The sequence below is a fragment of the Ambystoma mexicanum genome, chromosome 10, assembly GCF_040938575.1.
Source record: "Ambystoma mexicanum isolate Mex_15411 chromosome 10, UKY_AmexF1_1, whole genome shotgun sequence".
Classification (NCBI taxonomy): Eukaryota; Metazoa; Chordata; class Amphibia; order Caudata; family Ambystomatidae; genus Ambystoma; species Ambystoma mexicanum.
Window position 1 is genome coordinate 1291401802 of NC_090932.1, and position 12269 is coordinate 1291414070.

A 12269-nucleotide genomic window follows, 5' to 3' on the forward strand; every position below is an offset into this window, starting at 1 on the left:
ATAGTGGTAGCAGTAGCGGAGCAGCCAGATGTATCTCAAGAGTAAGTGAGCAGTGCAAATAGTTACACAAAGGACAGAAATTACTATGATTCAGGCAAACACTGACTCAAGGTTTCTAAGTAAAAGAATATATATGTATTTACTCAACAGTTGTATAACATTTCACTATTCTAAGCAAGTTAAAATCACAATCATTAATGCGCCACACCACTTCCCTTAAAATCCAGACAAGTTAAGTTCACAAATTGAAGTGGGAGCCAAATGGCACTCCAGCAATTTAAAAGGGAGGGAAAGACAAAGTAATTAGAAATTAGACAAAACCAACAGGTAAGTACTCAGGGCAATTGAACAAGAGAGACTACAGTGAGGAGATCAGCTAGAAAAGGCTAAGTGCCAATGTCAATGGGTCAAAAGTCTTTTGCTCAAGATCACACAGTTAAAGGTAGTTCACGGTAAAGTTTGTGGCACAGATTCCGGACGAGGTTTGTTGGTAGAAAAGTTAGTTCGAAGAGAAGAGAAGGACAAGCCCTCGGATTTGAGAAAGATTTCAAACACTTTCGCTGCGGCTGACCGAAACAGACAACCGGATTTGCACATTACCTTAAAACTGAGAGGGAGCTGTAGCTAAGGCGGACGTTCCTGGTGGTTCCTGCAGGCTCACGGTTCCTGAAGCGACTGTCGGACTGACATGAAGTAGGAAGACTTGAGGATCCTGTGCCACCCAGGGAAGAAACCAGCAGCAGAGCAAAACAACAAATAAAAGGTGCGCTCCTTAAAACCCAAGCAGGGTCCGACCTTCCTGGCTATCCGCCCACTGTAGCTCTATACAGCGAATTCGACCAGAGGAGGGGTCCTGGCTTGTAGTTTGGGCGAACTGGTTGGTCCCACCAGCTCAAGGGAAGAGGTTTCCTGGAGTATCTTCTCTGTTGTCGGATTCTGGCGATTCGGACCTGCACTTCACCGGGCAGTTCAGTCGTGGTAGGGGTCCTCTTCTTCCAGTTCCTTGTTGGTTCTTTCGTTCCAGTGGCGACTGCCTTTCCAGTCCCAGAGACCTGCTTTTTATGCAGTCTTCCCCCATTCATGCAGCCTGGCTGTCAATCACACAGCAGGGTGGCAGGCCAGTCCCCTTAGCCAATCAGACAGGAGTGTGACTTGGGTTACCAAGGGAACCCATGGCAGGGGTCTGAAGATCCCTCCCTCCCATCCTGCCTACCTAGACTATCAGGCGCCTTAAGGAGGGCTTCTGTGCAGAAGCCTGCGAAAAGACAGCGAACAAAGGAGTCATCCACGGTTTGGCACGCAGAGAAAAACACGAGAAAGACTTTAACAAAAAGAAATGGTGAATTAACCCAGCCGGAACCAAAATAAAAGGTATTTGGTCAAGCGGGTTTATGTTCGAGGCTAATAAAACAATACCACGTTTATATAATATAATCGCGGTAGAAAAGTTAGGGTAGTTACCACTGCCGCCAGCCAAGTCTTAATGTTAAGAGAGCGAAACAAGGCTCCAAGAGGTACAGACAAAAAGGGATAAGAGTTCACCCTTTCCAATACTCCATGTAAGATGGGGTGTACTGGGTCTGTGGTTTAAAGTGACTATATAAAGTTAATGGCAACTTTACCTGTTTCTGGGGGACAGTAGTCAGCCCCAGAAAAATTGAGCCAGTGGGAAGTCTCAAAGACAACCCTGTGTCACTGCACTGAAGGTGCTGGGTAACGCACACAAAAAGTGGTGCACATGGAGTAGGTGAGGGTCCAGTGCCCAAGATCACACAAAAAGTGAAAACACACACAGCAAAACACATGTAAGAGTGGGGAAAAGGCTCACATTCCCACCAGGTGAAAAAAATAAACCCTAGAAATCCAGCAGAGCTGCTGAGGGACTCAGTAGGTAAGGGAAATTAGCCATTTATGAGAATTCTCCCTAACACCAGTCCACCTTACTGCGGTGGTGGGGGCTTCCAGGAAGGCACAAGCACAGGCTACAGCTGGATAGCTGCCAAAATAAGACGGCGAGCCGAGCCTCAGGAGGAAGAGAACCAAGAATGCGTGTCAATCTGAGGGTGGCCACGTCGCAGGCAGGGTCCCGGAAGAAGATGTGGACCAGCCTGGACTGCTGCAGCTTGGGCCCTTTGATGGTGGGAGTCCAGGGAACTCGGGTACTCCGGGGCCACAGTGTGGAGGCAAGTGATTTTGCGAGTTATGCCCACGGGCTGGGACCACAAGCGGGTGCCTCCAGAAATCAGCAGCCAGACCTTGACACATTGAGGTCTCGCGTCGCGCCTCCGAAGTTAGGAGGAGGCCAGCCGCGGGAGCAGAGAATGCCCCGAGAGGGGAGCACTGAGGATCTCTCCAGCACGGCGGCGAGGAGCGGGGAAAGTCGCGGCTGGGGTTCTTCTCTGCCACAGGGCCGCCAGATTGTGTTTCCTCTCTATTGGTGGCAGGGGCGCCAGGGGTGAGGATGCGGTGGCTGCTTGTAGTTGTAGCCACGGGCAGACAACAGCTATGCAGGCAGTCTGTGTTGGGCGGACCAGAGGGGGAGAGGTCCAACAGGGGCAGGGTCCCGAATTCTGAAGGGGGGTAGCGTCTTCTCTGCCCGTCCGCCATCTTAGATTAGGAGCGTCGGAGGGGGGTGCAATGTTCGCCGGGTCTGTTCAGAGGCTCCAGGGGGTGTTGAACGCTCATCTTGAAACCTGCCTTTAGTTTGGACCTTCCGAAAGCAGCAGCTGTTTTATCCGCCGCAAATAGATGGCCGGAACTTCATTTATTAATGGAATGCTGCAGGCATCGCATGGAGGCCATCAAGGAAGCAGCCATATCGCTGGCGCTCCTGGCCACGCCCCCTGTTGAATTAAGATTTTTATGTCACCTCTGTAGTCTGGGTCTATGATGCCTGATAAGACGTTTAGGCCATATCACCAAGCCAGACCTGATTTAGAGGAAAGTCTGATGTAAGTGCCTGATGTGGGTATTAAGTCCAGATCGGTTGGTACCAATACTCGCTTTCCGGGTTGTATTAACTCCCCTCTTCTACTAGATAGATCACATTCAATGGAATGTTCTGTAGCTACTGATGGATTGGAAGCTCTGTTGCTAAGATTTTCAAACCGGAGGGTCCCCCAGTTTGTGTCGACTGAGCACGATCCCATTGCTGACACCAAATGTGATGAGCCAAGAATGAAACCTGGACACAAGAGGTTCATAGTTCTCGTCAAAGACTGTTATTTAAAAAAGGGGGGGTTGGGAAATGGCTCTCTCTCCCTGCCCTAGAGGAGTTGCCCTACTTAAAACCAAACCTAAATATCGGTCAGTAGGCAGAATGTACAAAACAAATTGTCCTGTGTCCAAAGGTCAGAAATGTGAGGCTGACAGCTTGGTTAAGATTTTTCAAAAGATGTCTTTTTATGAACTCAAAAGCTTGAATAAACACCTCACTGTCCCTATCTTGCTGAGGATTTCCCTGCCTAAAACAAACTTAAGGGAACACTCTAACAAAAGGTTTCTGTCCTTCACACAGTACCTCAACAAGGTAATGCATGGCAGTTCAAACAAAAATATAACAAATAAGTTCACCATATGATACCAGTCTCTTCTTATAATCTGGGTGGATTTCCGTTCCCCAGATTCAATCAGGATTCTATTAAACAGTTCCAAAAGAAATAAGGAAATCCTGTTTCGCAACAAGCAAGGCAGAGAGGCTTCCCCTTTGAAGAAAGTTATTCAAAGGAAGAATGCCTTACCTACCTGAGGAGGTTGAAGTATCTTGTCGAAGTCAGTCTAAAAGGTCATTGAACGTGTGGCACTAGTCCAAAGCATTGGGACTCAAGAGGTATATCTGGTTGTCAGTGGATGCTACATTACAGTTCAAACTAAGGTGAAATGTTGAAGAAACATAGTTGTCTGTTCTCATGGTGAACCCAGAAGAAAAATCATTAATGAAGTAGAGGTAGCGGTATCAAGAAGGCGTCTTGACAAACATACCGTTTTGAATGTCAAAAACCCTAATTCAAGAGGTCCTAACTGTTAACCAGGAACTGTGTAACAGTAACACTGGATAGTACTTTTTCCTTGAACTGTGGACAATCTACTAATAAAGCATCGTGGCCAGGATTACCATTGGGGCTATTTTTCCTTGAAGTGAAAAATTGATAACTTTACCCAAAGAGGAGATTTGTTACCATTGGAACATTTTGTTGGTGAACTTCTGTTTTGTCTTAACATCACCAAGAATTACATTAAGACATTTTCTTTCTAATGTGGAAAATGTTCTCATGAAGTGACTGAATCCTGGGGAAGGGAGATCTCCCTGGACATTAGGTCATTGAGTAAATTGTATATTGTATGTTATGTTGAATTGCCATTCTTTTTTAATTCATGTTTGTTGTTCACTGTGAGGGCCAGTTATCCTATGTTGGAGTATGTTCCCCTAGATTTTAGAATAGGCAGGGAATTCCTTAGTAGAGTAGGGGAAGTGAGGTATTTTGATATATTTTCTTTAAAAATAAAATTGCACCTTTGATAGATTGTCAAACAGTTGTCTGCCTCGCATTAATGAACCCTCACTGTGGGTTGTGTGTCAACTGCATAGTTGTAGAAGGTGATGAATGGCATCTGATGAGTTTGAGTGGTGATAGCTTAAAACCTCTGTAGTGTCATAGGTTATGCTGCATGAGTTAGGGCTGAAAGGGTTCAGCCAGGTGATTTCTGTTCTGTATGTGAGGAAGGACTGCATCGATTACTGTGCAATTTTGCATTTTCCAGTTCATTCTAGTCTCATAATCTTGAAATCTAATTCTGGTATTTACCATATCTATTGGCCCAAGAACCTCTGATTAATAGACTTGAGCAGTACCTCAAATCATCGACCTTAGATATCTCATTAGAGGTGAATCTCTGCTCCGCCACCTACAAAACACTTTAAAATGACTGGGAAAGCACTGTAGCCCTCTGTGTTATGGAACTATGAACACAAGTTACCATCAACTTGAGATTGCAATGAAACCACCTGAAATTCAGTTGAGGACTTAAACAGAAATTTGAAAAAGGATAATTTAACACTGTAAACTCAAGCAGGACACACTCCTGCCATCTGTCACTATTCACTTAGTTTACCTGCAATCAGCTTTTGGTCCCAGCACATATTCTCAAATGTGTGTAATACTGTGAATGGTTATAATATCCCCTCTGCTTTTCCTGCTGGTTCCTCCTTCCCCTTTGCCCTCATCACCGCCTTCTTACGCAGCAAAAAAAATAAACAAATTGCTCCTTCCATTTACTTGAAAGCTAAGTTGGGACCTTCCCTTAGAGCGAGGGAGTTTTCACCACAATTTAGGCAATCTGAACCTTCGTGTTCGTAACTTAAAAGTCTAACACACAACAATTTGGAAAGGTCTGATACTAATATGGCATTCTCTTCTGAGCAAGTAGTGCAACGACCTACAGAGGGTTTATTCCACAGTAAAGGCCATTGGAAAAGTGTACAGAAGTAAAAATAGCAGAGTGGGTGCCATCGATACTGTTGTGAATAGGAAATTCCCCAACTGAAGTCCATTTGGAGTTTTATTTGTTTTATTTCAATGCTAGCATAGCAAGGTAACTGAACAGACATTGGTTGCATCAGGGCAAAGTTGGGGCGGGGGATGCCAGGCATAGAAGATGTGATTAATCCTGCAGAATCATCACTAATTCTCTGGTGGCAGTCTCCATGGCCATGGATACGCAGCCGCTACCTGACTCTGAACCTAGGGTGATGTCAGGAGAGAGGATCATGGAGGAGCAGATGAAAGCCAGGGAGAGGTGGTGGCGTGGTGATGCAATATTCTCCACTTTCAATGAGGAGGAAACCTTAATTTCATAATCTTTGTTGGCATATTGTTGTGAAACATCTGATGTTTACAGTGATTGTAATTGTATGCAACTGTTCAACCATGTAATGTAAAATCCATTGAAACTTCCTTGGACTCAAAGTCCCAGAAGGCCCCAAGTTCTGTAACAAGAAAGGGGAGCAAGGAGTTCATGTTGAGGAAATATGACCTTGAGAACTCTGCAGTCTAGTTATCACAAATCTAAGTTGCGCTGGACTTTTGAATGCCCAAACGCCCGCAGCTAATAGAATGTAGAAGGAGCGAGAAAGAAGGCTGAAGAGTTTGCTGAGCGGGAACCCTCACTAATGGCAAAGGAAATCTCACCAAGGACCGTGGAAAGAGAAGCTCGCCAGAAGTCAGCTGGCGATGTTCGGGATAGGACCTCTGGGTGAGAGAATGCAGATGGGGCACAGCGTCGCTGTGTACGGAGATACGGTCCTGCAAAGCATGGCAGCGAAATCTGGGAGAGCTGGCACAGAGACCTAGCAAGACTGCCAATAAAGGGAAGCTGGCCGCTCGCGAGCATATCTCAGCCGCCGCATGATGAATCAGTGAGTCAGCCTTATAGCGAAGGGGGCCCCGGCATTGCAGCTATGCTGAAAAGCATACTAAAAGTACTTTTGACTATTGACCTAATAGAACTGGATGGAAAAGGCGAATGTGGTGTCATTTTCCTGACATGATACATCAGATAAGGTAAACATAGGACCACCATTGCCTAATCCAAAAGACATTGCCTAAAGAACAACAAGGGCAAATGTGGTGCAATTCTCTGACTTAAGAGGTCAGTTGAGAAAAACCTGGAACAAGCATTGTCAAGAGAGATTGAAAGAGAATTTGAAAGACAAAGCTTGAACAAGTCCTCCGATATGGGATGTCAGCTTTGGGGAAATTGGTACAAGTAACAGTTAAAGTCAACAAAAGTGTGCTTGTGAAGAAGCACAATTGTGTGATACTTAAGGAAAAAGTGAATGTTGCAGAGCAGTCTAATAAGGATATCAGGTAGTGAACCCTTTTTGGACAAGGATACCTGGCAGGGAGAGTACACCAGGGGATCTAAGTTGACCAAAAGGGCGATATTCCTGGCAGGAGAGTAAACCAGGATATCAAGAGTTTTGAGTTGGGGAGTTTCCTGGCAGGAGAGTGTACCGGGACACTCGCTTTGAATGTGTATTTTAAAAACAGACTTGTTCATCTTAAGTTCTTGTTTCCTTTGAGAATTTTGTCAACCAGAAACTTTGAAAAGACTTGACTTTTGGTATACTTAAATCTCTGTTATGAAAAAGACATTTATTTTGCCATCCTGAAAAGCAGTAAAATTGGTACTAAGAGTCTTCCTCTTTTCCATTTAATATTGTGGAACACATATTTGTTTTATCATACTGTGGAGAGTATTCAGTCAAATAGACACTTGTAATGCCTTTAAGAGACTCGTTGTGACACAGACCATTGTGAATATTTTGCCTGAAGTAATCCTGGGGAAGGGAACCAACCCTTGCATACAAGAAGTGTTTTGGTTGAAGTTAAATGCTTGAGTTATTGCACTTTTCTGTTGAGTTGAACTTTGAAACATTTACCTTGCAAATTGTATTTGTATGTATTAGTGTGAGGGTCAGGTTGAGTTTGGACCCAAGGTCGTCATCCTTTAGTTTTAGTTTCATAGGAAGAGACTCTCTCGTAAGGATAGGGAAAGTTGGGCCTTTATTCAAACCCCTTTCTGCTAATAAAATGGCCAATGTTGAGAACGATACCTCTTTGTATCTGCCTCTCGTTTCTGACCTCTCACAAGAGGTATAGTAACGTCATGTAAATGCTAGTGCTAGCCATTTGGAGGATTGCTGGCAGTATGGGAACATCTAAGAGATATGCTTTCCTAGAGCAGCTATCTGCATGTTTTGGGGGATCTATTACCAACATTTATACCATTGTTCTAGCGTTAAGGAACTATCCATTCACTAGTGTGCTTCTCTATGGATGCTGTTGCCTGATTATGTTCTGTAAAGCGACCAGGAATTAGCTAGCAGCACTCACACATACATATACCCGTGCTACTCCAATAGGGCCTGTGTGCATACACAATGCTCTTTTCTCGACCTACAAATTCACTTGGTCGGTACACTTTATCGTCAGTTGAGTACTAAATATATATAATTTGACCTCTGGTGAGTATGTCCTGTGACCAAGTTTAGGGCTGGCTTGATATGCGATTGTCTGTTGCAGTACATCCTGTTTCCTGCTAATTGGTGGGTTGTGAACAATATTTGACTCCATTGCAAGTATGACTGTGTATTTTGAGATGCGACTTTCATTGTTGTATCAGGGGAACAACGGTTATTCAGGCTTCCTTCAGCTGTGTTTGTTTGCCTACAGACTTCAATCCCTGACTCTGAAAGCAACATGGATCAGAACTGCTTGTCTCGCTGCAGCACAGAGATTTTCTCTGAAGCCAGCTGGGAGCAGGTGGATAAACAGGACACAGAGGTACAGATTCCCTTCCTTCTCTTTTCCGCTCAATATTATTTAGTTGTTTGTGGTTTTTCCAGTCTTCTGCTCCTCAGCTTACCTCAAGGTTAAAGTTATGATATGGCAGTTTGTTGAGTAGTCATTTTGCCCCACTGTTATAATCGAGATTTAGATGAGAAAATAAAGAAATATATTTTCTAACTCAAAACCAAGGAATTGAAGCCAAGCATACTTCCTTTGAGATTTTGTTCTGTACTTTACTAATCTGTGTGCATTCTCTGGTGGTGCTTGGTCTTTAGTCTCTACTTCTGTTTTGTTTGTGCTAAGCTTTGATCACACTCTAAATTTGCTTAAAGAAGTTCTCTAAATATCTCAAGATATTGAACATGTTAAGTCGTTAATGCTTTTGAGCTATCCCATTGATACCAGAACAGGCACAATCCACTTTTTGTGCCACCAGCAAGCACTGAAGAGCTGTGTTTGTGTGTGTGTGTGTGTATATGTATATTTCTGAGGCTTGTGGAATCTGCTTAGATCACATGCTGTGCATAGGCCGACATCTAGTGGAAGCTGCGGAGTATTACAGTTTGTTTTTCGAAACTCGAAAATGGGCGTCGACACAGTGTGCAAGTAATACTATCCTTAGTGTGACGTCCACTGTACCCAAGATCCCTCACGCATGTAGGATCCTCAATTGTTTTTTTCCGCCATACTGGTCGGAAGCATTTTGCGGAGGCCACCCCTGGCCTTAGCCATACTTTTGCTAAAATATTTAAAATATTAATCTATTGACATCCTTCCCCACCCCAACTTCGACACTCGACGCCGGCTGGAGAAGAAATCGACCGTCGGCTGCTGCACGACGGATTTGGGCCTCGGAAGGCCTCTGGCCTCGGCCCTGCAAGTAGGGAGAGTGGGGGGTTGTACATACTCTACACTCTTGGTATATAGGTACACCTTATATATTTCCTACACTTAACAACCCGCTGCCTCAAGGTGCGTATGGAGGGTACCCCTTTTCAATTCTGCCCCAAGTGCAATCGCAAATACCCTTGGGTCGACAGGCACGCCACGTGCAATCTCTGCTTGCCGAGGGACCACCCCGAAGCGAACTGCAGAGCGTGTAGTAGGTTCAAACCTAAGACACTTAAGGACCGTTCGACGAAGCGTTCGGCCCACCACGCCAGGCAGGCGGCCATGGCAGCGGAGGGCGCCTTCAGCGACGCCGTACTTTCGGACGGCGAGGGTATTACGGCGTCGAAAGACAGCCGAGCGCAAGGCCCCGACCTCGGAAGGTCGTCCGGCGGGGCGGCTATGGGGAAGACCCCCGGCGACACAAGCGCTTCACACACTACACACACTAAACACACGAAGTCCAACCGAGACTCGACGACGTCGAGTTCTCGGAAAGAGGCACAAACAGAACGGTCCGATTCGGTGTCCTCTGGGCGCTCTCGATCAAGATCGCCGCATGACTCCAGGCAATCATCCACTCTTGCCAAGAGTGCCTCGCTCCCTAGGCTAACAGAAGTTCGATCGTCGGAAGACGAAGACGACTTCCACCCCCAGGCCGCGCTCCAGGAGTCGGAGCCTGCAGTCAAAATCAGCGAGGCCCCACGCTCGAAGGACAGGGACCCTACCCCCGATCCTCGACACCAGGCGTCGAAAACCTCCGGAGCCACTAAAGGACAGGGAAAACATTTTTCCACTCACGGGGAGGGGGGAAAACAACAGAAGAAGCAGCCTTTGCACTCTTCCACACCTGTGAAACACACCACTCCCCATAAACAGACAGACAAAACCAGGTCTGCTGATATGTCTAAAACCAGCAAATCTACTCAAGAAATGGTCGAGTGAAGACATAGATAGGGTCATGTCAAGGATGTCTTCTTTGGCTGATTTTTATGATAAAAATCTAGAACATTTCCTCTCGTATGATCCACAAGGGGCGACTCCCTCAGGCTCTAATGATCCTATCCCCCCCGAGTAAAAAGCCCCGGTTTGAAACACCGATGAGGTCAGACCCCTTCGAGGTACAACCACAGCAGAACATTTCCATATTGACACCCACGGTGTCCAGGAGGAGAGGGACTTCGCAGAAGAGTTAGTGGGAGAAAGGAGGCCTGTTGCCCAGACCATCCCTATCCTTAAGTCCATTCAGCGAAGAATAGACCCGTCCCTGGTGAACCCGAACCTCACCAAAGCAGTCAATCCCAGGGTTGAAAAGCTTTTCAGGGCGGCCCAGTCTGACCCTCTCTATATAAGAGGACATCTGAAGCCAGACTCCCTAGTTGTCACCAACACTCGTAAGAGGGCTGGAACACCCTTGTCATCGTCCGAAGCTCCTCCCGACAAAGAGAGCAAAAAACTATACGGTTTCGGCAGGAAAGTAGCCTCAACGTCCGCCTATCAAGCAAGGATTGCAAACTCCACCACCCTGTTGGCCAGCTACAACTGCCATCAGTGGGAAGAAGTCGCGGCACTCATAGCCTCTGCTCCTGAACCTTTAAAGGGCCAGTTAGCTCTGATTTCTGCAGAGGGTAGAGCCGTGTCTGGTTGCATTTTGAAAGCAACCTTCGACGCCACAGACAACGCAGGCAGATTGATCGCAGAAGGCACTGTTATCAAAAGACATGCGTGGTTACGGCAGTCTGGTTTTAAGGCAGAAACCCAGGCATCATTGTTGGACAAACCGGTGGAAACCGATCTGTTTGGTAAGGCGGTCGAAGGTGCAGTGAAGAATGCCAAGGACGAATACGAAACACTCAAGTCCCTTGGCCAGTTAACCAATAAACCCTCTAACCAGAGAGGGAATAGTAATTTTCGTCGCCCACGCGGCCATAATTCACAGAGAGGATCTAACTATTCCCAGGGGCAGGGTACACAGTGGAACAACAACCAACAGTATACCCAGGGTTACGCAGGGGTAATAGGTGAGGTCGTGGTAAAGGCAGAGGCAGCCCCAGCAAGGGAGGCGGCACACCTCCACCAAAGCAGTGACGCTCAGTTCACGGTCCCTTCTCACGCAACCCCAGTAGGGGGACGCATTTCCAACTTCACCCAGGCTTGGGAAGGGATCACATCAGACAGATGGGTGCTGTCAACAGTATCCACAGGATTTTGTATAGAGCTACTGCAGCGTCCCCGGAACCATCCTCCACGACAAAGAGTACACTCTTGAGAACATCAGAAGATTCTCCTCGAGGAGATCGCCATTCTGCTAGAAAAGGACGCGATAGAACTCGTCCCGGGACACCAGGTAAACAAAGGGTATTTATTCAACTTACTTCCTTGTGCCAAAGAAAGATTTGACAATGCGCCCAGTATTGGATTTACGGCCTGCCAACAAGTATGTCAAGCCACAAATGTTTTGTATGACCACGCTACAAGAGGTAATCTCCCTCCTAAAATAGGGGGATTACATGGCAACCTTGGATATGAAAGATGCTTATTTTCATATTTCCATGTTCCCAGCGCACAGAAAGTATTTGCGCTTCAAGGTGGACAGTCGACACTACCAATTCAAGGTACTGCCCTTCGGGATAGCTTCAGCACCAAGGGTATTCACCAAGGTACTGGCGGTGGCGGCTGCACACCTATGCAGGGAGGCAATCCCAGTGTACCCTTATCTGGGCGACTGGCTCATAACGGGGGAAACCCCAGGAATTTGCAGGACAAACATTCAAAGGACTATCGACCTCCTCCACGAGTTAGGCTTCTCAATCAACGAGAAAAAGTCAAGCCTGGTGCCAAGCACCGCAAAACAATTCCTAGAAGCAATCCTAGATACCCAAGAGGGGTTGACCTTTCCTTCAGAAGAAAGAATTCGGAATATACTACTGCAAATTCCACATTATCAGTCCGGTCAACAAATAACGGTACGCAAAGCAATGCGTTTACTGGGCATGATGGCGTCATGTATTTACCTGGTCCCACACGCGC

At 46.3% G+C, this 12269-nt stretch overlaps 1 protein-coding gene across 7 annotated transcripts in view; it reads left to right on the forward strand.

Annotated features, from left to right (window-relative positions):
• MTMR3 (myotubularin related protein 3) overlaps positions 1–12269 on the forward strand; it is a 2389252-nt gene that overhangs the window by 2177225 nt on the left and 199758 nt on the right. For 6 of the 7 annotated variants that reach the window (XM_069619290.1, XM_069619289.1, XM_069619293.1 and 3 more), the window contains one exon: positions 8235–8345. The exons of the other annotated variant lie outside the window; for it this stretch is intronic. In XM_069619290.1, coding sequence (XP_069475391.1) covers positions 8235–8345 — 111 coding nt within the window. The remainder of the gene's footprint in view (positions 1–8234; positions 8346–12269) is intronic. 7 annotated transcript variants of the gene reach the window in all.